Source organism: Vanellus vanellus, assembly GCF_965231255.1.
Source record: "Vanellus vanellus genome assembly, chromosome: 5".
Classification (NCBI taxonomy): Eukaryota; Metazoa; Chordata; class Aves; order Charadriiformes; family Charadriidae; genus Vanellus; species Vanellus vanellus.
The window spans coordinates 14,888,688-14,913,857 of record NC_138910.1 but is presented as its reverse complement, the minus strand read 5'-3'; the positions used below and the strand labels follow the sequence as shown (position 1 = coordinate 14,913,857).

The window sequence follows — 25,170 nt, the reverse complement described above, 5'->3', positions numbered from 1 at the left end:
GTAGGTCTTTTAATAGTGCTTCATATAGTCCACTGTCTGACAAGGGCTGTCAGCTCATCACCTTAACAGAAAAAAAAGGGACTCCGTTGAAAATGCACTTTAATTTAATGCTCATGCGCTTTAATTGAAAGGAAATTCCATAGGACTGAAACTTTGTAAATCACTTTATAATTCACCAGTAGAAACAAATAGATCCAGCTCTAAGGTTCAGTGGCTACAATAGTTATAACTGTACAGCTGAGATCATGATTGCTGGTGGAACACTTCTCGAATACTTTCTTTTATAGTCATCAAATGTTCAACACTTGTTTTAAAGTGCAATTTAACTAAGTATTATTCCTTATAATACAGTTCTTTACCTAATTCCCATTATATGCATGTCACAGTGATGAGGTCTAAATTTATCTCCCAACTTGTGTGTCAAAAGAAATTTTTGTTCGCAAAATGTGCAGAATGTGATCTAGAGATAAGTGACACTGTAGTGTTAATCATTCAGTAACTAAGGTGAATTTCAGAAGATAGTGCAACTTTCTTTGGTAAGTGCAGATTTGGTCTACTGTTGTTTTGCCATCAAGAGTGACTGTTCTAAATAAAAGGAATACTTTTTTTATCTTACTAAAAGGTTGGGTTTTTTTTAATGTAGAAGAGGAAGAAAGAAGTCACAATACAGCCATAATTTTTCTTCTTCCTGAATAGTTAACTACTTCCACATTTCTTTCTTCTCTAGAGCAAATTATTCTTAATTATATTCCTTTTCTAAATTTGGGTAAGATTATTAAGATGAATAAACCCATATAGCACAGTTGTAGATCTTCTAAAAAGTTTTCTTTTGTAACTTTGTGCATAGTTCTTTTAAGGCATTGGCAAGCTGGCCTCATTTAATCTTTTTATTCTAAACTTTGTTTCCAGGCTGAAAAGACCTAGCTGTGCTATAGAAAAGGTTGAATTATTTTTCAGCTTTGTTTAAAAAGTACTTAATTGAATATCACTGAATATTTTACTCTACATTCAGAAATTTGTGGTGTTTCTTATTCTCATTTATCTGGCTTCCCAAAGCTTAGACCTCTAAGATCTCTTTTTTTTTTAGTTTATCTATCAGCAGCTGAACACACCACTGTAATAGAAGGATCTGATTAAGAGTTAGTCCAAAAGAAGAATGACTTCACAGCTATTTGGTATAAGCACATGCTTTAAAGGTTTAGTATTCTTTGATTTCTAAATATTTTGGCTCTTCAGCGCATATCTAGTTGCCATGAAAACAGTGTGCCAGAGCTAAATGGAAATGTTACCAATATTAGTCATGTAAGCTTGAAGAATTTATGGGTTTGACTAATTTCAGGTTTTGATATCAGTTTACTTTTACACTCGATTCATTTGGACAGAGAAACCAGACTGGATTCACAAATATTCTAGTTACTTGTGAAATAACAGAGCTGACTATTGGTAAGATACAGTCAATACGGCAGGAGATAAAGGTGATGGGGAAAAGGGGATTCTGCTAATTACAGTATCACAGTATGCTAGGGATTGGAAGGGACCTCAAAAGATCATCTAGTCCAATCCCCCTGTCGGAGCAGGAACACCTAGATGAGGTTGCACAGGAAGGCGTCCAGGCGAGTTTTGAACGTCTCCAGAGAAGGAGACTCCACAACCTCCCTGGGCAGCCTGTTCCAGTGCTCTGTCACCCTCACTGAGAAGAAGTTTCTTCTCAAATTTAAGTGGAACCTCTTGTGTTCCAGCTTGAATCCATTACCCCTTGTCCTATCATTGGTTGCTAATTGAGTGTGAAGCCTCTATCATTGTGCCTAAACGTGGGTTTCGTAAACTGCACGAGCTTTATGTTCTTCTATAATATTAATGTCACAATAAAAGCCAATGCAAGAAAGCATTGGTGGTGTATTTGGCCAGGGTCTTGGGCTGTGGGTGCCTGGAGCAATGCTGAGAAGGGGGTAATGGTGCATAGTGGGAGTGAGGGTGCAGCGAATACTGTCAGTGTGGGTGCTGGAACACCCTTGGTGAGAGGGAGTGAGGCAGGGATAGTTGCTGGGGGAGGAGAGTGTACAGAAATGACTCTGTAAGGGGCTGGGGTCCATGAATTTCCAAATTTACCTGCCTCTCAGACTTATGGGGATGTAAAGGGGATAACACGTCTTGCTAGCAGCACCTTGATTCATACAGTTCTGGTACTTTTGCCTAAACACTGTCAACTTCAGCTTTTCAGTATTAAGTGGTTTAACCCTCTGCAGTTTCCCAGAGAGAAAACTCACCTTTTGTTTTTGGATATCACTTGAAAGCATGGATATTGCCAGTTAAATATGGTTCAAAAAACAGTTACGCTTCTGTGCTTTGAGCTGTGCTAGTACATACCAAATTGATATTTACAACCAGAAGGAAGTGTAAATACATGCTTTTCTTCTAGGCATTTCATTTCCAGGTTTTTCTGGATTAACTGTAATAGCAAACAATATTTTCCACAAAAAAAAAAATTAAAAAATTGGAGGATTATCAGTCAGACCTGCCTATTTATTAGATGTATTGGATCACAACCCCTTGCTTAAAGATACTACAGTATCTTTCACCATGTTTTGAAAGGTTCTTATATAAAATTCATGGGTATCCCTGGCTGGAGAGTTCTTTCTTAAGTCTTTACATTTAGTCTTACAAGTGAATTGATCCAGTGTGAGGTGGTTGGTGTTTGTTTTTCTTTTTTGTTTTTTTTTTTTTTTTTAAATAATCACAGTCTTTAAGCTGTGTCAAACCATCTCTTTAGTTCCTTTTAGGTCATCTACTACAAGGATACAGCATTTGGATGTAGTCATCATTATTTGTTATTCCTGATGAATTAAATGACTTCAGATCCATAGTGTGTGTCAGGTAGCTCAGGTACCTCCGTGTGTTTGTTTCTTCCTCCCTCACATGAAAAAAATAAAAAGCCCTGTCATAAATGTGAGGTAGTTACATGCCATGCAGAGTTAGGTCTCTGTCACTTCATAGGAACTGCGGCCATATAACCATTTCCTGAGGCTTGTGGGCTTGCATTGCAAGGCAGGATGAGGAATTGAACAGTATTTATAACAACGGTAGACTTATGAGTTAACTGATGTACGTTGGTATGTGCAGACTCTGCTGGGTTGCTGTTTAAACAACTTGTAGGGCTTTCTAGAGAACCATACTTCTCTCTGAAATTTGCAGCATTGATTTTTATAGAGATCTGTCTGTACTTCCCCACAGCGGTGTTCTCCCATAGACATAATCAAGACTGGGCGCTGTTTGGTAAAATTGTTCTGTGGTCCTTAATCCATTAGGCTGAGTGTTGAGCTTCAGGTTTCCAAGATCCAAATTAGCGACTTACCAGAGATGATACTCAGGCTGACAATTTGAAGAGAATCTGTGAGCCAGTGGGATCACTCCCGGGATGTGTCAGACCTGCAAAACGCAGAGTCAAAAGTACTGGAACTAGTTTAAGTAAATTAACTTCTGAGTTGGGTAAATTAGGCTGCTTATAGTTCTTCACTGCCACAGTTAGTTCACCTTAGATAATCAGTTTAAAGAGTAGCTGAAGATGGTTAAACACACCATAGTTGAGGTCTAACCTCTCTCAGGCTCAATCATAGAACCAAGTTATAGTTGAATTAGCATTGTAAGAGACAGATATCTGGACAACAGAGGTTAATCTCGGGGAAAGAAAAACCATAGCAAGTGTTGATGATAATGTTGGTGTCTTTTCAGAATCAGTAAGAAGACTTTGTATGCCAGTAAGACATTTTGGTAAAAGACCAAGTAAAAAGTAATAGAAAAGCAAGTTACTTGATGTATAAGGCTATAATTTATACTTTTATTGTGTCTCTTAAGTTGGTATTATAATTTGTCTTTCCAGAGGTGGTTGGATCCAAACAAACCTATCAGGAAACAATTAAAAAGTGAGTACATGTATGTATTTGGTCAATTCATATATTGTTATTATGCTGTTTTTCCAGGGTACCCTGATTAATTAGAAATAACTTTTCTTGACCGTAGGAGGATCGCCTCACAGTTTGAACTTCAGAGTTAAGTTTTTTGTAAGTGACCCAAACAAGCTTCAAGAAGAATACACAAGGTAGGTCTAATTAATTTATCAAGAAAACATTTTTCTAGAAGGTTTATATTTAAGGGGAAACCTATCATTAATTTTTTAAGGTCTAAAATGGAAATTTTCTTTTAAATCATTTTTGTGTCATATTTGCAAGCTTCTAATTTTTGCCTAATAATTGCAGATATGAACTATGCAGTTGCACCAAATCAATATAACAAAAAGCCTCTGTGAATAAATTTGCAAATTTATATGCAAAGTGAAGTAACTACATGAAGAAAATACTACCAAATAGAAACAGAAAAGGGAAAGTAGAGAAGAGAGGAAAAGCTTAATCCCACTATTCACCAATGAGTACACATTTAATTTTATCCTTACTTGTTTTCTCCTTTGTGATTAAAAAAAATTCCTGAGCTTTCTGCACTTTTTTTCTTGACCCCCCCAATTTTCTGCTTGTCACTAATAAAATTAATCTCTGTTTGTATGGTTGTAGTCCTAGCTTGAAGCATGTAAGCTTTTTTTTGATAGCAGTGTGTTGAAGTCTGTTGAAGAAAATGCTCAATGTGAATGAAGATAGGAGGCTTGTGAGTTGCAATTAGTCCCTGAAGAAATGCCTCAAATTTTCACTATTCTTAATTAGTTCTGGTCCTCTCCATAACTGGCATGATTTGACAGATTGGAATTTTTGGATGTCAGCCAGTCTGAAAACAGGTCAGCCCCACTCAAAAAACAATATCTAAATCATTAAGGATAGCTTTAGAAACGTAAGTACCAAAACTGTGAAAATATGAGTCCACATTTGTTTATGATTTCTTTTGATTTGTCATATTTTGGAGAAAATTTTAGAGGCATCTATGCAGACAGAATTTACTAAAGCAAGTCCCAGAGATCCTGGATCAGGCTTTGTTTTATTGAAATACTTACTCTGAGAAAATCTGGCAGTTTACTATATCTGAATAATGAAAAATGTGTTACTTGAATTAAAGGACAATATGTAATATTCTTAAGGAGGTGGGAAAAACAGTAAGTGTTGGTCAATGTGAAGTAAACAGTAAAGAAAAGAGAGAATTGTTTACTTATGTTATGCTGTAAATACAAAGTGATAAATACAGCATCCATTTGGATGAGAAATAATGTACGATTGCTTTATCTAGGTCAGCTTTGCCTTTTTTGCTAATAGGCCTAATTGCCCCTGAGAAAACTCATTTGTATTTGGAATTACTGTGACAAAAGAGTTATTATCCATGGGGGTTTTTGGAGTGAAGTTAGGGTGCCGTGTCAAAAATATGGGGTCCTTTCATGTAATCAGTATTCTCAAGAAAAGAAAAGAAACAAAGCGCAAAGTTCTGACAATTCTGGCTCAAGCTGAGACTCTTCGAAGATGCTCAGTTTTTATAAATTTCATGAAAACAGAGGAATGAGTCGACATACGAGGCAGTATGAATAGATATCAGGGAAAGGTTCAGTGCAAGCTTGTGCCTTATTAGACTTCTGCAAATTTGTGTGAGGGAGGCAGGTTACGAATGCCTCAGGTCAGAAGAGGTCAGCGGGAGCTCGGCTTGTGTTGGGGAGTTTAGCTTTAGGAAGTTGTCTTGGTAGGAAATGGAGCTTGATTAGTTCTGCTCATGGCAGAAAGACTTGCTTATTAATGTTAGCTCCAGCTAGCAATAACTCTGTCTTACCCTTTTCTAGGTCTGTATATATGTGTATATATATAAAAGGAAGAGGAAAACATTGTAATGCAATGCCACCTTCATTGTTTTAGCTGAATTTGTTGTGCAGGCTTTTTCAGATCTACATTGCTAAAGCTTCTATTGATTTCCCATCTTGCTCAATAATATGCGAGGCTTCTGTGTTAATACTGGGGTGGTTAGATAACAAGCAATTAACTTCACTGTTTGCTGAAAACGGTGGATAGAAAATGAACTCTGCTTGGCATGAGGTCCCTTAAATACTATGGGATATTTTTAATAAAGTATTACACCAAAACAGTAAAATAAAATGAAGGTGCAGCTGCACATAGAGGGTTATTTTGTCCTACATTTTTGCAGCCGTAAATGTTTGGTTAACAGGAAAAATAGGAAAAATTGATTTATTGGGTATATTTGTGAAGAGATGCTCAAGGCTAAGCATGTGAGGCATATTATTTTAATATATAAATTTAACTTGTCATTTACTGCTTTTTTTAATCAGGTAAAGAAATTTTGCTTTATCTGTCTCTTTTGGTTTCAATATGCATTTTAAGGTGGAAAACAAAAAAGTATTTTGAGGTCTTTAGAGCCTGGCTAATGTCTCAGATTTGACTTCTTGAGGTTAATACTTTAAGCTTCTTGCCATTCTGGTCAGTGAAAGAACCTTCAGATGGTTTTGTAGGAGTTGAGCACATGGGCTGACATCTTTGCTTGTCAGTTTGCAATTATTTTCCCTCATTTTCTTTCAAACATGGGATGTTCTACCTTTCCACTATATTTAGCTTGTAAATGATTGGATTTCTGTGTGTATATTTGTAAACGTTTGTGGAAGTCTTTAAAGTGGTACTTAATCCACTTTCTGAAGACTACACAATTATGAGAAGTCGTATTATGTGTAATATAGTGTTACATTTTATTTTTAATTTCTTAGTGCAAGTTAATATTGGGAAATGTTTAATGTTTGGTTTCAGTCGAACTTGAACTAGATGTTTTTGATAAGTAATTTTGATGACTCTTTACAATGAATGGGTATGGCTCACTCTCTACTTTCAAATCGGAATAACGAAGGAATCCAGATGATTTTTGTAATAATAATAATGTAGGAGGTCCCAAACCAGAATAAATTTATAAACAGGAATGATGTTTAAATTTTCCACTCAGTAAAACTTTTTTTGATAAAAAGGCATTAAAGCCTAAATTCTACAGCTGCTTTTACGCCCCGTTATAAGGGATTTTTGCTCAAAGTTTAAGCCTGTGCTAACATCCTGCCATCTCATAAGTCTTGTTTGTTACCCCACTTCAGTCTCTGTGTCAGGGGAGGTTTATAGCAGGTGTGATTTGCCACTTGATGTAAACATTTATACTACTTTGAAATTGTCTAAAACTTTTGAGTGAAATATGAAGGAACTAAATTGAATGAACAAAAGATTCATTCTGAGATGTTAACAAAATATTTGGGTTTTGTTGGAGAAACAAAGGAAGTAGTTTAGAGGGAAACCTGTTTGCAGTTTCAGGTTTGTTGGGGTTTCCGTCATAGTGTTTGTGCTGCTGCTGTTTTAAAGTGTTCATTTGTTCCTTTTGCTGTTTCTGTCTCGTTCCTGACTTAAAAGAGTGGGCATGGGAAGACTCGATGAATTTCTAAACCAAGCTTTTCTCGCATAATAATTAACGAAAACTTCAGAAATTCAAGGGAAGTCAGTTGGAAGGCGTTTGACATGATAGAACCCACAACTTTTTATTTAAGAATGTAACTCCGAAATGCTAAGAGAAATTCTTTTAATTTAAACAAAAAAAGAGTAATATCAAATGCTCAATGAGAATAAACTAATTTTGTCTACCTGGAGTACAAATCATTTTTATTAAGGTACTTCCATACACAGATGCAAACTTCAACTTTTATTTGCCATATTGAATAGTTCTGTTGTTCACACTCATCATTTTTCCTTTTTTTTAAACTTTGTTCAACATAAATACTGGAAAATAAAGCAGGTAGAATGTGAAATTTGCAGCCTTTTAGTGAAATATAATGTGTAACTCCATAGCCTGTAACTAGTTTAATTTACAAAGTTGTATTATTATTTTACTAATCACAGTTTAATTTCTTTCCCATAGGAGCTTAAGAAATAGCATGCCAAATGTTAAGTTTTAGTTTTGCACTAACTGAAAGCAAAATGCATTGAATTGATAAACGATTATGTAATTTTATTTTTAATTATAATGTTTTTTGTTTGTGTTTTTTTTATAAGGTACCAGTATTTCTTGCAAATTAAACAGGACATTGTTACTGGAAGGTAAGACGTTTTTGTTGTGTTAAGCATTAAATGCAACTTTGGTTGAGAGAAAGTTAATGGTGATGGATTTTACCTGCAAAAATAAAAATATATTTAAAATAAATCACTGTTTATGCAATAGAAGTGTTTATAATAGTTACCTGTCCAATTTTTTCATAGACTATGAAAGAATAGGCTTTTTGAAATAACGAAATTCATATAAAATATGTAATTTTATGTGTTTCTTATTTTAAAACCAAAAAAAAACCAGATTGCCCTGTCCTTATAATACTGCTGCTCTTCTGGCTTCCTATGCTGTTCAATGTAAGTATAATTAGTATTCTTGCACATGGTAGTACTGAAATGTATAAAATATAGCATTGATTAGTTTCTAAAGAATGTAGGTTGTATAGCATTATATTATGATGTTTCTGGACACGATGCTACTTTTCTCATGGTTAAGGAAATATGGTTGGTTGGTTTTTCTCCCCCAGCATGTTTTGCTGAATTAGATGTGGAAAAAATACTGGTAACGCTTTCCTTCTTTAAACCCATGCAGTTAAAAAAAAAAAAAAAAAAAAAAAAACAAAACAAAACAACCCTCTTGTATTTCTGTGTATTCTGAGGCATAGGGTTGGTTTTTTTTTCTTGAGAATTATACTAAAGCATTTTTTAGACACTTAAACATTTTCAACATACCATACAGTGAACCTCCGAGTAGGTGTGGAAAAGAGAATTCTGGCCATCTCTACCTAAAAAGTTCAATACCCATGTTGTCAATTTTAAGCCATCCAGTGAGTAAATAAGTCTTGAAGACTGAGATTTAGACTTCTTCCTCTCTCCCCAATTTCCTTCATAAACTTAATTTGTTCAGTGGAAAAAAAAAAAAAAAGCCACAACAACCAACCAAGAGACTGTTCAGCACTTAGTTCTTGAAATCTGTGATTGTTAGAAATTCAGTTTTCTAAGCAATTCTGATATATCCATCCACATTTATGTGGTTTTGTGCTATTAAAGATACTTATATCTACATTTAGTACTATGTATACTTTGTATGTATCAGAGAAATAGTGTCCATGTTAATATTTACTGTAATTTTTTTTCCCCCTGAAATGTTAATTTAATGTTTTATGCATAGTCTGGATAAGTGGTCACCTTTTTCCAGATCAATCGATAGAGCAATTTCTCTTAAACAAAATTCCCAAACTCCCACTACTTGGAAATAGATACATACTGCAAGTGCTGTCATGCCTTAGGGATTCGCCTTAGAAGAGATAAGGTATTTGATAAAAAAGCAGGCACTATGAAAAGTTTATAACATTTTAAGCTTTTAAGAATGCAATATTTTTATTTTTCAAATATTGTAAATGTGGCGGGTATGCGCAGTGCATTGTAATGACACACATATATATATATGAGTTCCTGCTGCCCTTAAGTTCTTCAGTGTACAGACCTCTGTCTAATGATTTTCTGTACGTGCCTGTTACTAAACTCTCTCTGGGCTTAGCTCTTGGGATTCTCTATAAATATAGGTAAATAGCAGACATAGCCCTCAGATAGTCCTGTATTCTCTGTAGTGGATTTTAGCAAGGCATGCACTCTGTTATGAAACCTGGTCCCATTTTCCAATTTTTAAGTTATTTAAAATAGGATCTGTTTCTGGCAGTGCAAGTGCTCCAGACTTTTCTACCTTCCTTTCTCTTGCTTATCATCCCACTCCATAAGTGCCTTCATCTCTCTTGTCAGTTCTTCCATGCCCCATGAAAGTGCCAGTAGACCTGCCCAGGACTCACGTCATACTGTGTTGCTGTTTTCCAGTTTTCACATGTTACATTACTTATCTGTCACTGTAGATCTGTTACATGGATTGCAAATATTTAAAGCTGTGGTTTTTTTAAAATTGGAGTTAGAAAGCCTCAAAGCCTGTATTTTTAGCAAATGTTGTTGTTTGCATGTTTTTTACTCTGACAATAAATGTGATTTTAGTTTATTCCCTATAAATCTAAGAAAGCGTTAGAAGTTATGTAAATGCACTTTTTTAGTAGTTTCACGTAAAGTAGTTTCAATGTAGGTGTATGTATGCATACTTTTTTCCATACATACAACTGAATGTGCAAAAAAATATTTTTCTAATGCTTCTGAATCTATCTTGGTACAGAATGAGTTGGTGGGTTTTGCAGATCTTAATAAAGAAATAGCAGTTATAGTGTTGAAAATATATATATTGTGTGATCACATGAAAGCAAGCAACGGTAAAAGAAAAAATCAAATACTTTGAAGTGTATTATTTAATGATAGCTGTTATGACAGCATTTGTGAATTTGTGTATATAAAAATTAAACACTATAAACTTCCTGCATAAGCACCTACTCAAAGCTTTCTTTAAATGTTCTCCACGGTATTCACTGAGAACATGACTGTTTATTCAAAAGGAAAAAATGGATTTCAAATGTATTCTCTATTTTTGTTTGCTGTAGATCATAAAGTATGTGGGAGCAGATTCTTGTGAATTTGGGGGCATTGCACAATGCCAAGTACATCAGTGATAAACAATAACCTCTCTTTTTAATATTTTAGCCGAGCTGGGAGACTACAACCATTCAGAAAACTTGCCAGGCTACCTCTCAGACTATTCTTTCATCCCTAGCCAGCCTCAAGACTTTGAAAAAGAAATAGCAAAATTACATCAGCAGCACATGTAAGGATTTACAGCAGAAGATATTGACTGACTTTGTCAAATCCTGACTGCTGGTGCTGTGCTATTATATTAAAAAACAAAATATGAGTATTTTGTCTTAAAGGTTTCTGGGGTTTTTGTTGTTGTTTTTTTTTTAATAGTACATTTAATGTGATTTTTTGGGGGGTAGATTGTCTGTATAATAAGTACCATTGATACTCTGCACAAATAGAATATCTATGACAGAATGACAGGGAAAGTAAGTGAAAGAATGAACTTGGTAAAGGTACACTGAAAACAGTATTTGTGCGTATTACATAGAATATTGACTTAGCAGGATGTAATTTCTTTAAGAGTTTTTTCAGTCTTTGAGAATGCTCTGTGCATAAAGGCTTTGTTTTCATGGTGCTCTCACCAGTAAACAAGAGTTAATTTAGAAGTAACAAAGTCCTTTTCTTCGATATCTGCTCTTTCCTGCGTGCAAGTCTGTGACCTTTTACTAAAGAGGAAAAGGCGATGAAGCAATGGAAAATATTTTTTTTCAATGTGTAACATTGTGATACTTTTTCAGTGATGGTTCCTTGGTATTTTAGAACTTAAGTGCTTTTTGTTACAGTTGAATTTAACAAACTGTAAGCTGTGTTTACAAATACATTTGCTTAATTGGGGCGTGTTGTTGGTTTTAGAAAATACTGAATGTTATCTTACATTTCAGTCAACGGCTTAGCAAATCCTGTTAGGTGTAGGGTAAAGAAATCAAGTGAGTTGATGGTAATTTAAACTTTAAGAGTGAGTCCTTGGAGAGAAATTGCTGTTATCAATACAAAATACAGGACTGCAAAAGTAATTTCCAGATTCTAGAGCTCCACAGACATTTAAATGATGCTGTGGATTAGAAATAAAATGTATGCGTTTGCAAGCTGTGTCACGGACTCTTGTCAAGACTTTGTCTATGTGGAAGCACAAATCTTTTTCTGTTATAATTTTTGGGTTGAAGTCTGTTTATGGTGAGAAAGGAAATTCAGATTTCAGGGTGGGGGTAGAAGTAGTAAAATGAATGCAGATTTTCTGTTTGAGCTCACTAGGGAGCCTGGTGTGGGGGATTATGTTAGAATGTTTCTGATTTGGCTTCTTTCTTTCAGAGGGTTGTCTCCTGCAGAAGCGGAGTTCAATTATCTCAATACAGCACGTACCTTAGAACTTTATGGAGTTGAATTGCACTATGCAAGGGTAAGTTTGGATGAACTAGTGTTGTAATTTAAAAATGGATTCCTCTGAGATTTATGGAAAAATAAATACTTATTTTTAGTAAGCCTTCCTGGCTGCTGCTTACAAGATAAAAAAAGAAGAAAATAATATTATCTTATTAGGTGTCTAACTGTGATTTACGAATTTTAGTAGACGCTATTTCACTCTAGTGATATTTCTTTGCTTAAATTTGGGCTTAGTTATACGTGTGTTATTCACGTCTTGTTGGCCTGAATGCCAGTTCAGTTGACACTGGTGAATAAGAAAAATGTACTTGTCGAAAGTGCTTTGATATTTAAGGATCTGTCAGCTTTAAAAAGTATTTAATCTGGTTCCGATTAGAACCGAATTCTAAATCATTATCATTATGCAATATGAACTGTTAATGTAAGGTGAGCGTACTATAATTTGATCTTGTCAGTTTTATCTGGTATAGCAAGTAGCTCAAGGTCTTGACTCAAATGATCTTAACTTGTCGCTACAGGGCTACCATTTATGCAAAGCCTCTGAATATAGTTATCTTTAGTAACTAAGACCCCTCTGGTTTTTAAATATTCTTGTCCTACTCCCTAGGGTTAGAGAACCCTGCAATAGAATTTGAAATGTATCCCACTTCACTGCTCTGTATCCTGCTCTTGTTGTACACATGTTGAGAGATCTATAGCAGGTGTTTGATTAGAGTGCAAAGATATTTTAGAAAAAATGTGCTATTTAAATACGCTTACAATATTGTTTGTTTTAGAGTCTCTGCTCTCTGTGTTCTGAAATTGCAATTTCCTTTCAGGTAGGAATTAAAGTTGCTGGTTGCTTTTAGTGTAGCAAATGTCAAGCCAGTCTATTAGTGCTGTTATTTGCAATAAACTGCTAGAATACTTTATATGGTATATTTCTTCCAAGTTGGTGGAAGACAGAAGATCTAATTTAGGAAATTAAAATTCTGTGGTAGCTCATAAAGAACTTGGAGCAAACATTCAGGCTTGTCCTAAATAGGAATGAATAATTTAATTCTTGCTTGTCTTATTAAAACCCATTTCCTTCCATGTTAATTGAAATCTGTTTTACTATGGTATTTGTGTTTTTAGAGGGGGAGAGAGAGAGGGGAGAATATAGATGAATGTTCAAAGATATTTATATTGTTCTTCAAGCAATTTTCTCTTTTCTTTTAAAGGATCAGAGTAACAATGAAATAATGATTGGAGTGATGTCAGGTGGAATACTAATTTTTAAGAACAGAGTACGAATTAACACCTTTCAGTGGTAAGGACAGCTGTTTAAGCTAATGTTTTTGTTCGGTATTTCAAAACATATTTTTACCACTAACAGTGTCAAGTACTTTAAAAAAGACTGAAACTTAGTTGTAGCATATCAAGTTGTGCTGTGGGTAATTTTACGATGGGGTTTTGTCCTGCTCTGCATGCTATGCTGCTAAATGATTGTGGTGCAAACTGTAATGAATTTTAATACATTTTTTCTTCAAGGGTTTGTAAGCTTACTTTATGTTCAGGGCCAGCGTTATGGTCTAGCTCACAGTCTTTAAAGAGACAACTGAACATAAAACATTAACTTGGAAAAGTGATTGCTCTTATCTCTTTTGTCACATATAACTAAATTGCACTGTGTGTGTTAAATGTAATGGAGGTTTGGCACTTGAGGGATAGCTAAGGTGGAGCACTCGGAGTATTGTCATCTCTTCATCCATAAATAACCATTTTCATGATAAGGATCAAAAAGTGAATTTATTGCGGAAAATTCTGTCATTTATTTCTTCTCTTAACTAAAATAGTTTTTAAAGCTGTTCTGTAAACATGGACTTATTCTCATTAAATAAGTTATTCTAGTTATCAGGTGTCTTAAGTTGGGAGCTTGTTCTTATTTATTCATATAAGAAGGGGAAAGATTGAAGAGAAATCCTGTCCTGCACTGTAACTTCTATAGTGCTTTATAGAAACGCTCTGTAACTTCTGTAGTACTCTATAGAAGTTACGTTACCTTCCCCAATGCTTTTTTTTTTTTTTTTTTTTTTTTTTCAGTTCTCTCAGAAGTAACCTTCCCTTGGTTTCCTTTGACTGGAATCCGCTTTGGCAGCCTTACTTATTAAGTATGTCATTGAGTATGCTATAACAGCATTCTGAGTGGGCGAAGTCAGCCATATAAAATTATCGTAATAGACACTAGTTTACCAGTCACAGAAGCTGTTCGCTCTAGAAAAATGATGAAAAGTTTTTCATTTACGTTTGCATTATGTGTGCTTGGGTAATGCAGCGCTGGACTTATTCTGGTCTGTCATCTTCATATAAACAGACTAAATTGATTGCCACAATTGAAACTGGAACAGTTTTTCATAAAAACATAGGATCATAGAATGGTTAGAGTTGGAAGGGACCTTAAAGATCATCTTCCTGATGGGGCCACTGCTCTGAGAGTAGGATGCTAGTTAGCCTTCTCAGATGGCCCATCTGAGGAGACAAGGACAAAGGAGGGCTTACCTCACAGACCTCACAACCGGTTTCAGTAACCAAGTTTGGGAACATGTGGAGGAGGCGCTCAAGCTGTGAGTACCTAGTCTCAGTTCAGACTTGTGCAAATAAGCAGGCATGCAGCAGGACCACAGCCCTGCCAAGCCACACAAATACCTGTTTTGCAATCAGAACATACGAATAAGTAGTCTATACTGAAATCACAGAATCAGAGAACCTTGAAGATCATCTAGTTCCAACCTCCCTGCCATGAGCAGGGACACCTTCCTAGACCAGGTTGCTCAAAGCCCCATCCAACCTGGCCTTGAACACTTCCAGGGATGGGGCATCCACAGCTTTTGTGGGCAACCTGTGCCAGTGTCTCACCACCCTCACAGTAAAGAATTTCTTCTTAATATTTAGTCTAAATCTACTCTCTTTCAGTTTAAAACTGTTAGCCTTTGTCATATCGCTACACTCCCTGGTAAAGAGTCTTTCCCCATCTTTCCTTTGGGCTCCTTTTAAATACTGGAAGGCCGCTATAAGGTCTCCCCAGAGCCTTCTCTTCTCCAGGCTGAAAAACCCCAAGTCTCTCAGCCTGTCTTCATAGGAGAGGTGCTCCATCCCTCTGATCGTCTTTGCAGCCCTCCTCTGGACTCACTTCAACAGGTCCATGTCCTCCTTCTGTTGGGGGCCCCGGAGCTGGATGCAGTACTCCAGGTGGGAAAGTGGTGTAAAGGGACAGAATCTCATCCCTCGACCTGCAGGCCTTGCTTCTGGCCTGATTTTGTTCTACCTGGGCTTTAGTTTTCCTAACCTGATCCCTGGTGTCTCAGACAATTTCTCTGTATTACATCCAGGCTACCTGTCCTTGCTGCCACCCTCTTCCTTTTTGTGTCTGAGTTGGTCCAGGAGCTCCTTGTTCATCCATGCAGGCCTCCTGGCTTTTTGGCTGACTTCCTTTTTGTTGGTATGCATCGCTCCTGAGTTAGAGGAAGTGGTCCTTGAATATTAACCAGCTTTCTTGGGCCCCTCTTCCCTCCAGGGCTTTATACCATGGTACTCTACCAGCCAGATCCCTGAAGAGGCCAAAGACTGCGCCCCTGAAGTCCAGGGTAGTGAGCTTACCGCACGCCCTCCTTGCTGCCCTGGGGAACTTGAACTCCACCATGTCATGGTCATTTTCTCTGAATTCAAACTGATACGGGCAGTTGAAATCCCTGGGGTTTTGTTGTTTTCTGTTAGCACAGGGTAAGATCCGTTACCTATAATCAGTGAACTGTTTTCTCGTACTAAGTTCCCTTGCGGAGATTTAAGATGTTAATCGCAGTCTTGATCTTCAACCCAATGAATTGCTGAGAGAGTCTGGTTTTATGTGCGAAGCTTAGTTTCAAGTTTTATTGTAGGATGTTACATATTCTGTGGTTCACGATGTTGAGAAACAGTGTGAATGGTGAAATTTTAGTAGATTTTCAGAGAGAAAGAAAAACCAAAGTTATGACATAAGTGTTATCCACAGCCAGATACAATTGAACATGGTAAACATTTGGCCTGTAAGCGTTCAAAGAAAAGTAAGTCTGAGGCAACTATGCATCATGTAAATTTTGAGTGTTCGTGGTTAGTTGGTTAAATTAAAACTGGATCTTGCAATGATAAGTCTGGAACTACTATACTAGTCAGTCAGACCCTCCTTTATAATAGCAGCACGTTCTAAGAAAGATACCCTTCATCTGGTAAGAATTTTGAAGTGTTAGAGCCATTTCTGTGTTAAGGCTGCTTTATAAATGCAATGCTGTAATGATCAGGAAGGTTTTAATTCAGGCTGCTTTTACTGCTGTTATTTTTGGGAAAACAGTAATAGTAGAAGTAGGTTCTGTAAAACACGCCAGTAAATTACTGAGTATATACAATATAAGTCATAATTAAGCTACATGTCCCTGCTGGAAGCTAGAGGTTTCTGTGAGCTCTCCTTCATATTGTTTGCATGCCAGGGATGCTGATCTAAATTCTTAGTGTGGTTTTTGTGTGTGTGCAATTACCTAAACAATTCTTCTTTGTATTCAACCATATCAGCTGACATCAGGGATATTAATTTCTTCCTGTGAAGACTATAGTACTAACATAATTACCTTTAAAAAAAAAAAAACCACCACCACCCCCCTTTTTCATCCTACTATAGGCTTTCTTTTGCTGTGACTAAGGATCTGAAATGTCATTTCTCACAGTACAGCTAGCTAGTAGACCTATTACCTTTCCTTTTTATCCATAGTCATGCAGCTGCTCCAGTAACACCAGTACTGATGCTTTTTCTCCTTGCTTCCACTTATTCTTGCTCCTGTGCAGCTGGAGCTGTGTAATGTCTTCCCAGTGCTTTATGGCTACAGTGAATGTTTAGCTATCCCTTTTTCAATACTCCTGAGCTGAGTTTTGAGACAAGTGAAAGGATAGACATGTGGATATGTGGGAAGAAATAAAGGTTTAGCTGTATTGCTCAGAGAATCAAGTAAAGTGTCTTTTCCCTCTCTCCTCTTAATTTGATATTACATCTAAATTACGTATTATGAACCTTATGATCATGGAGAGAAATGAAACAGAAGGGAGACAAGGCAGGAATAAGGCAAAACAAGGGACACTGCCTTTTATCCAGTGTGTCCTAACTTGATCTTCCTGTATTGTGGGTAATCCTGCTTTTCCCCAAACAGTGCTGCCAGGCACAGAGACCTGGGAATCCAGAGAGTAGATCTTGCCCTTGAAGACCAAAGGAGAAGAGCATGGAGTACCTCAGCCTGTCCTTTGTTACTAGATCACCCATTCAGCAGTGGAGACACATTTTCCTCTGCCTTTCTTTCATGGTTGATGTACCCCTGGAAAGCTTTGTTGCGTTTCCATGTCCATTGCCAGTTGCAACCACAGTTGCACTTTGGATTTCCTGGTTTTATCCCTAAATGCTTAGGTAGTACTGTGTTCCTCCTTGGCCATCTGATTCTGCTTCTGCATCCCGTACACTCCCTTTTGTGTTTGAGCTCACTCAGCAGTTCTGAGTTCATCTAAGCTGGCCTCCTCCTATGCTTGCATGTTTTCTAACACATCAGGATTTTTCCGGAGTAAGGAGATTGTCCTTTAAGACTGGCCACCTCTCCTCAGTTCCTGTGCCCCAGACGGCAGCTTCCAAGGGATTTTGCCTGCCAGAGCTCTAAGCAAGCTGGAGTTTCTTCTCCTGAACTCCAGGGTTGTTTAGTCTGCTGCATCCCTTCTGCATTCCCTCGGGATCTTTAGCTTCACCATCTAACAGCTGCTGGAGGCAAGTTTGTCCTTGACTACTAAATCTGGACAGTCCTTCCGTATTTGTGAGTTGTGCTACCAAGAGCATCTTCCCTAGCTGACCAGTCCAGAAACTGTGTCAAAGAAATCTTGGTCAAGAAATTTGCTGGATTGCTTGTGTCCTGCCTTATCACCGCCCTGGCAAAGGGTTGGGGTGGTAAAGTTCTTAGTGAGAACCAGTGCTTGATATCATGAGACTCCTTCCACATGTTTGAGTATAGTCCTCACTTTTGACTAGGACTTTTAAATATCTCTTTATTTTAAAAGATATATCTTGTGATTTAGGACGTCTGAGATGACTGGAGACTGGAAAAATCAAAAATATTGTTGATGTCTGCCTGTTCTCACCCTTTTCTTTGGAACCGCAATGTGGCCAACAGTCAGAGAAAGGAAACGTAGGCAGACAGGCCTTTTGCTTCAGCCGAATATAGATATTCTTATTTAATAACTTGCATGGTATTAGCAGTGCATATGAACTCTCTCTTATCTGCTGTATTTTTTGAAAATAGCTGAGATTCAGCTTTGCTGAGTCATTTCTTTGTACTTGAATGGTGACTCTTATGGGTTGAGTTCGACCTTAATGGCTAACGTTAGAGCTTTGAGTCTGTTCCAAATGGTTTGAGGCTTAAGAGGCAGCTGACCTCACTCTGTCTATATTATGGGGTGAGATTAAAAAACAGTATGTACAGCTTTCATCCTTATCATTCTCCTTGAGTCTGTAAATCACCAAAGGCAGTAATTTCTTTAGCAGAAGAAGGAAAAAAGAATAAAAGGTAGTAGGATGTTTTTATAAATGGAATAATTTTATTTATTTTCAGGTTTTCTGTTGGCAGGCGAAGCAAATCTGATATGTTGTAGTGTGTGCAGTTCTGTTTTTAGAAAAGGTGTATATTAAAATGTTCTTTTAATTGCCCTGTACCCCCAAATTTTAGAAAATTAATCATAGCATACTTCTGGTTAACTGCAGCCTAAGTAGTCTAATAAAACTTTTTTCTGTTTTTTCCACAGTCAGACTGCTGTAATCACTAGTGTGTAGCCCATCCAGAAAATTTAGGACCCATCCCTAATTATTCTTAAGCAATTGTTTGTGACAGAAGGTGCTAAGAAAATTCCTGCATTGCCAGTGGAATAACATGATTTCAGTAGATAAGTTGTAGCCCCATTTATAGTTTCTAATCTTTGAGAAACTAATTTCAATGGCAACAAATTGTTAAAGAATTAAAAAGAAAAGATGCTGCCTTTTTTTTTTAACTGATGGCAAAGCTAGGAGAGAAAAAAAGAAATGGGAAAAGATTTAAGTAAGCTTAATTTAAAGGCTAATATTCACAAACTGCCCTTATGTTATTTGAGATAGAATTTCTTTCAACAAATTAGGACATCCAAGTTAGGTTCCTGTTCTGAATGGTACCCTGGAGGAAAAATGTCTCCATTTGGTTTAGTTTAGAAGATAATTTCTATATACAGATAGCCAACTTAGGTGCCTGTTAATGTCTTGCTTTTCATCCTTCCCAGTCTAGAGGGTTTTTTATTCAACAAGGTGATTAATATGCAAGTAGTAATTCCAGTCACTATTGAGGTCCCTGTATGTTCTTCGTGAATACGTTTATCTCAAATATTGTAGCACTGTCTTCACTGATGTTTTTTTTGGTGGTGGTGGTATTTGGGTTGGTGTTGGTGTTTTTGTTTGTTTTGGGTTTGTTTGGGTTTTTTCTTTCATTTGTAGCTTTACCAAGCCAATATAATAACTTGAAGTACAGGAACCATGAGAGATGACAGTTCAGATTAGTAAGGGTGCTCTGTATAAACATGCTGTGTAAAGGTTGACTGTAACTCCTGAAGAGTTTGCTGTGTAATTTCCTGCAAGTTAACTGTGTGATCTAAACTCTCCTTTTGCTTTGAGTTTCATGATAATTGTCAGTGAAATCTCCTTTGAGTGAGGATAGCATTTGAATTTAGTAGTTTGCAGTATTGTATCGGTTGTTCTTTTTCAAAGTGACAGAAGTTACTCTGTTTTTTCTTGTTACAATTGTAACCTTGCTTTTATTTGTGACCACAATAATGCTCCTGTATTTAACATTTAAATCCAATATTGCATTTATTTGAAAAAGTATATAATTAGATAGTAATGGAAATATGGCCTGTCTTTTCCCATTTAGCATAACTAATTCTTTGGACTTTGGAACTGGGAAGAGATACTTAAATTAGCAACTTGGGTTTAGGATGAAAAGAAGTTAATTTGATAGATAAATGTATGGTTCATAATTTCAAATTATACAAGCTATTTTATGTAATCTTTGATATCTTATCTTTTGTCTATGGAAATTTCCTGGAAATGAAATGAAATCTGTTCTCTCTAGAGAGTATACTTTTCAGTAGGTGTATTTAAGCCTTTAACCATGATTCAGTATACTAAGTGTTTAAATATTGTGATTTTATTTTTCATTTAGGTTGAAGATTGTAAAAATTTCTTTTAAGTGCAAACAGTTTTTTATTCAACTTAGGAAAGAATTGGTGAGTACTGTCTTAAATTTCATCTCAAAAAATGAAAACAATGAAATTTCTCCATACTGCACGTCTGAATTGTAGTGACTGGTATTATCTTGATTCTTGCATTTATTTGCAATTAAAAGTTCAGTTTCACCAACGTTCTGGCTATTTCAGTTCTCAAATGGGCCATTACAGTGCTTTATAAGACTTGTTTTCATTTGATGTGTCTTATATTTTGGATACATTTAGTTTTACATTTGTATGCAGGAAATCTAACTTGCTTATATAAAAGGCGAACGTTGAAAACATTGAAAGTAAATCAATATTAAATTTAAATTTTAGAAGAAACTAAATTAAAGGTAATGTTTAATGCTGCCTTAGTTGTATAAATGCCTGTAAGTAAATGTTTGATTAAAACATGATTTGTATTATTCGGATTTAGTAATACAAGTTGGCTTTATTACTCATGGATAAATGGAAGAGATAAGAATGTCTTTGCAGTTTTAAATTACATATGGTAATCTTTTATGCCTACTTCTAAATTGGTTGGGGAAAAAGTTGAAGTTTTCTGTGAAGGATCTGTGTATTTCACTGCTTGTGGTGTGTGTTTGCTACCCTGTAAGGCACCACAGGACCACTGTGCATTGAATTTAGCAAGAAATGGATTGTTCCACACCTCCAAGAGATTAGTCTAAACCCATCACAGACATATCACTGGGGAAAGATGAAGGAATTAATTAAAAATATGACTATGTGATTTAACTCATCAGATTAGTTAAAAGGTTTTGTGCTGTTCTTACAGCTGAAAGGATTTGAAGACCTGAAATGCAGAGTTACTGAGTAGATAAAAAAGATGGATTCTAGGCAGAAAAGCATCCCAAGTACTATAGGACTACTCTAGATTTAGAGACAATGTGGTTAGACAAGAAAAATAGAAGGAGGAAACACCTGTTGCATCAGATCACACCAATGGCTGGTGACTAGTACTAGTACTGATAATAGGTCAGACTGTATATCTTAAAAGCAGATCCTTTCAAACGAGGCCCAGGAGTTTGCAGTTTTCACAAATGGAACTACCTGACCGCATATAGACACTTTCTTGTGTATTAATTGACAGGAGAAGTTTAACCTGTGTGCTTGGAGCAGTGTGAGTAGCTATCAGTTCAGAAGTAGGGTAACAGGATTTAGAGGATTTTGGAGTAATTATGTGTAGAAATAAATTAACTTTGGCTATTCGTGAAATAAACAGGAGTATCTGTCAACTTGAGCAGACATCATGCACTGTGAGCAGAAAAATTACAATGATACAAAAAGGGGGGGGGGGGGGGGAATATTTTATCGTGGTGACACAGGTATTTCTTAATACCCTGCAGGTGCTATAGGCTAGTTCTCAAAGGCAAACTGATCTCTGACAGGCACAGAGGTCAAATTTTATCTTCATACCAGTGTGTGTAAGTTCCTTTACAGTTGCAGGCATGTTGTATTTAGATCTGAGATGAGAATTTAGGTTTTTATTTGGAATTCAGAAGTTATGAACTGTACTTGTTTTCTAAATCAGAATTTGAGAAAAAGACTGTAATAGCAGAGCTCAGGACCTTGAGGATTGAGATATTTAGATAGAAAATTGGATTGGGTACTGTACTTGAGTGTTTTCTCTATTTTCTGCAGAAAAAATCTGCATGTAATTGAAGGTAATATGAAGATAGCTTTCTCATCTTGTTTTTTTTCTGTTGCTTTTTAATGCTCTGCATATTGTTACTTGCAACAGAATATAGTATACGTAACTAATGTAATTTCTTTTCTGAGACATCTTATCCAAGCCAACAAATTAAAAAGCCTTGTACTGTTTTTCTTTAAACTCTATGTATCAGATGAAAACTGGTGGCAAGAACTTCATTTTCATTCATTCCAACTCATGAATAACTTAAGATCAAAGCTCAAATTTGGCTTCCAAAGAAGGCATACTTAAACTAATTTTTTAATCAAACCTAATGTTAAAATTATTTCCAGAGTTACTTTCCCTGAGTAGACTCATAGGATAAGATTCATCTCACCTATATTCCGCTTCGGTTAGTTTAAAAGAACATACTTTCTGTTTCATGATGATTAGCTAACCAAAGCTGATCGTTAGACTTCCTCTATAGTAACCAGGCACATGCAAGGGGTGAAACATCTTGCATGAATTGGAAGTACATTTTAGGATGGATTAAGTTGCTCTTTGGTGGTATATGCTTACTTTTGCTTTCACTCCCATTATCAGTAAGGGGAGCCCAAATGGCTCTTTTTAGGCAGCAGAAGCTAGGTGAAGTGACTCAGTGATTGCACATTTGGTATGTAAAATATCTCTGGTCTAGTGCTTTGAGTGTATATTTAAAAGCACCAATTTATGATATGGCAGTGAAAATACATTCATGGTATGCTGATGATGTGTTTCAAAGTTGTGGGTAAATATATAACACATTGTACAGCTGAGTAGCCATATTTATTTGGATGCAAAGCTGAGGTGCTATAGGATATTAAATTAGTGGACTTGGGAGAGGAATTTTCCAGTGTATTTATTTTTTCCAAACTGGGCTGTATATGCTTTTAAGTAGTCCTAAACTGATATTTTTCAAATACTGCTAATGAGTGTTGGGAGCTTTTAATTGCAACTGTCTTCAAAAGTGCAAGTGCCTTATCTTTTAATCGCCTATTAAATTTATTCCCTGACTTGGCATTGCTTAGAGGCATCAACATAAGTAAAGAATTATTTGACTACTTTCAATAGATTATATCTGTGTTTACATAAATCACTTAAAGGAAGTCAGATGAAGCAGTTAAATGTCAAAGTCATTTTCCACTGGTAGCATAATATAATCTTGAATGGAAGCTGGTTAGATATTCTGACAATTATGTAGCCGGAGCATGCATCCACTGGAGCAGATTTTCTTGCCGTTGTTTCTTTATGGTTTTGTGGGGGGAAAAGAATGTTATATGTATGACTTCTTCATCTGATGTTAGAAGCCCCCTGAGCCTAACTTCAATGGCAGTTTTTTTCATCATATTTTTTATTCTGCCTGTTCCATATGCTGCTTCCTTTACGTGCTTTGAAGCTGTTTGAGAATAATTCAGTAGCTTTGTTTTTCTATGTGTTTCCCTAAGCTACTCTGGCTTAGTTGCACCCTTGGCTGTTGTAATGTCAATAGCATCAGATTCTTAATGCTGTCCAGCATACTTTAGTGGTCTTGATTTCTTGATTCTTTGATAGCCAGACAACCTGTTCAGCATATTCTTTTGCTCTTCTAGAGCGCAGATGTCCACTAAAAAGTTACATGAGTTGGTAACAATATAATAGGTTTTGTCCATGACTAAGACCTGGTTTCAGTGAGTGGCCAAAACGATTTTTTTTTTTTTTTTTTTTTGATTATATATCTGAAGTTTGTGCTTTGAATTTTTTCTTCTTACTGACTTTTGGGAAGAACTTGGGCTAGGATCAGAAGGTGATACATGTGTTTATCTGCCTGAGTACTTGATCTTAAGTACTACTGGCATCCGTTAGATGCCTAGTCGATTGTTGCCTAATCCTGTCAAAAGTTTCTGCTGTTGGGTTTTTGTGGGAAGAGCAGATACTGTTGGCACAATCTGTATTGCATTTAAGTTTTCACAGGACTGTTGTCTACTATTTGTGGAATATCTTGAGTCTCTGGAGCATCTGCCACTTATAAAGCGCAAGATTCTGTCTCTTTCCGAGATGGGGGTAGGAAATTTTGGCTTTATTCTGGGATTTTTCTTCATTTAGGAAAAGTGAGAGAGACCCACTAGAGGATGTTTTTCAACCCAGTTTCTCTGGGAGCAAGAGACCTGCTCCGAAGTCCCTGTTTCAAATTGGGCAGAGGTGGCTTTGAATGAATGTCCCCACCCAAGGTGAATGTTCAAAGGCTGAGCTGTATGTGAGAGGACCACCAATATCCTTCCTGCTTTTTTGTTTGGCTTTTGTCCTTTTAATAAAAGGAACCACAAACAGGAATTAGACTTTACTTTGCCCTATCCCTCCAGTGTTTCTTCTTGGATTCTGTAGGTAGCCTCCTCATAGTGTACACTTGTAAGGTTAGGATTTAAATTAACTTACATGGTGATATTTGGCTTACCTGTAGTTTCGCGCTTGGGCCCTGAGCATCATCAACCATATTGCGTTCCAGCTGCTTCACTCTTCTTCCCCTCCATAGCAAGCAGACTGTTTTCCTCTAATAGGAGCCAGGGACACAATGAGCAAGATCGTCATTTCAGAGCAGAATCCAACTGTGACTCCCTAAGATGGTCTTCTAACACTGCCTCAACAGACCTAAAACCCTGAAATACCTGTATGTCATTGTCATACCATTCAGCATCTTCCTGGAGCTTTGTGCTGTGAAAACGTTCTCATAGGCTGCGATATAGCTGTCTTGTTATTTTATGTGCTTTTGGCTGAAGTACTGTGGACATTATAAATGTTGCCTTGGGGTCTTATGCTGAGCCCACATTGATTCAAGCTCACTATTTTCAGTGAAAACGGGGGCAATCTTATTCTTAATCCAGCTACCAGACAGCAATAGAAGCAGGGTATTCTCCCCAGAGTCATCAGCAAAGGTGAATTTCAAGTCCCCAACTTAGGTTTGGATGTTGCAGAACCTGCAAGGGTGGATGGGAAAAGGATGGTTGCAGTTAGGAGCCAGTGTCTTATACTCTTCCTTATTTTAAAGATTGATTCCTAGCTGTAATTGAGATAAAGGGTAGAGTTTGAGAGTCTGTTCTCTCTGCACTGCAATGAAAGCTTTAAAAGCTATGAATAGAACTATTGTTAAGGTACCTTTAAAGCTCTAACACACCAAGTTCCTGTGAAAGTGCTGTTTCGCATTACAATTAAGCTGATCTAGCTGCAGCTCCTTCTCATCATGCGATACCAGCTCCTCCTTCATGCTTCATGCCTGATCTA

At 36.6% G+C, this 25,170-nt stretch overlaps 1 protein-coding gene across 1 annotated transcript in view; it reads left to right on the top strand.

The window, feature by feature from the left end:
• PTPN4 (protein tyrosine phosphatase non-receptor type 4) overlaps positions 1 to 25,170 on the top strand; it is a 72,003-nt gene that overhangs the window by 6,804 nt on the left and 40,029 nt on the right. The window contains exons 3-10 of the mRNA XM_082483474.1: positions 3,878 to 3,920; positions 4,018 to 4,096; positions 8,007 to 8,051; positions 8,302 to 8,354; positions 10,608 to 10,728; positions 11,850 to 11,937; positions 13,124 to 13,212; positions 20,180 to 20,243. Of these exons, the coding sequence (XP_082339600.1) occupies positions 3,878 to 3,920; positions 4,018 to 4,096; positions 8,007 to 8,051; positions 8,302 to 8,354; positions 10,608 to 10,728; positions 11,850 to 11,937; positions 13,124 to 13,212; positions 20,180 to 20,243 (582 nt within the window). The remainder of the gene's footprint in view (positions 1 to 3,877; positions 3,921 to 4,017; positions 4,097 to 8,006; positions 8,052 to 8,301; positions 8,355 to 10,607; positions 10,729 to 11,849; positions 11,938 to 13,123; positions 13,213 to 20,179; positions 20,244 to 25,170) is intronic.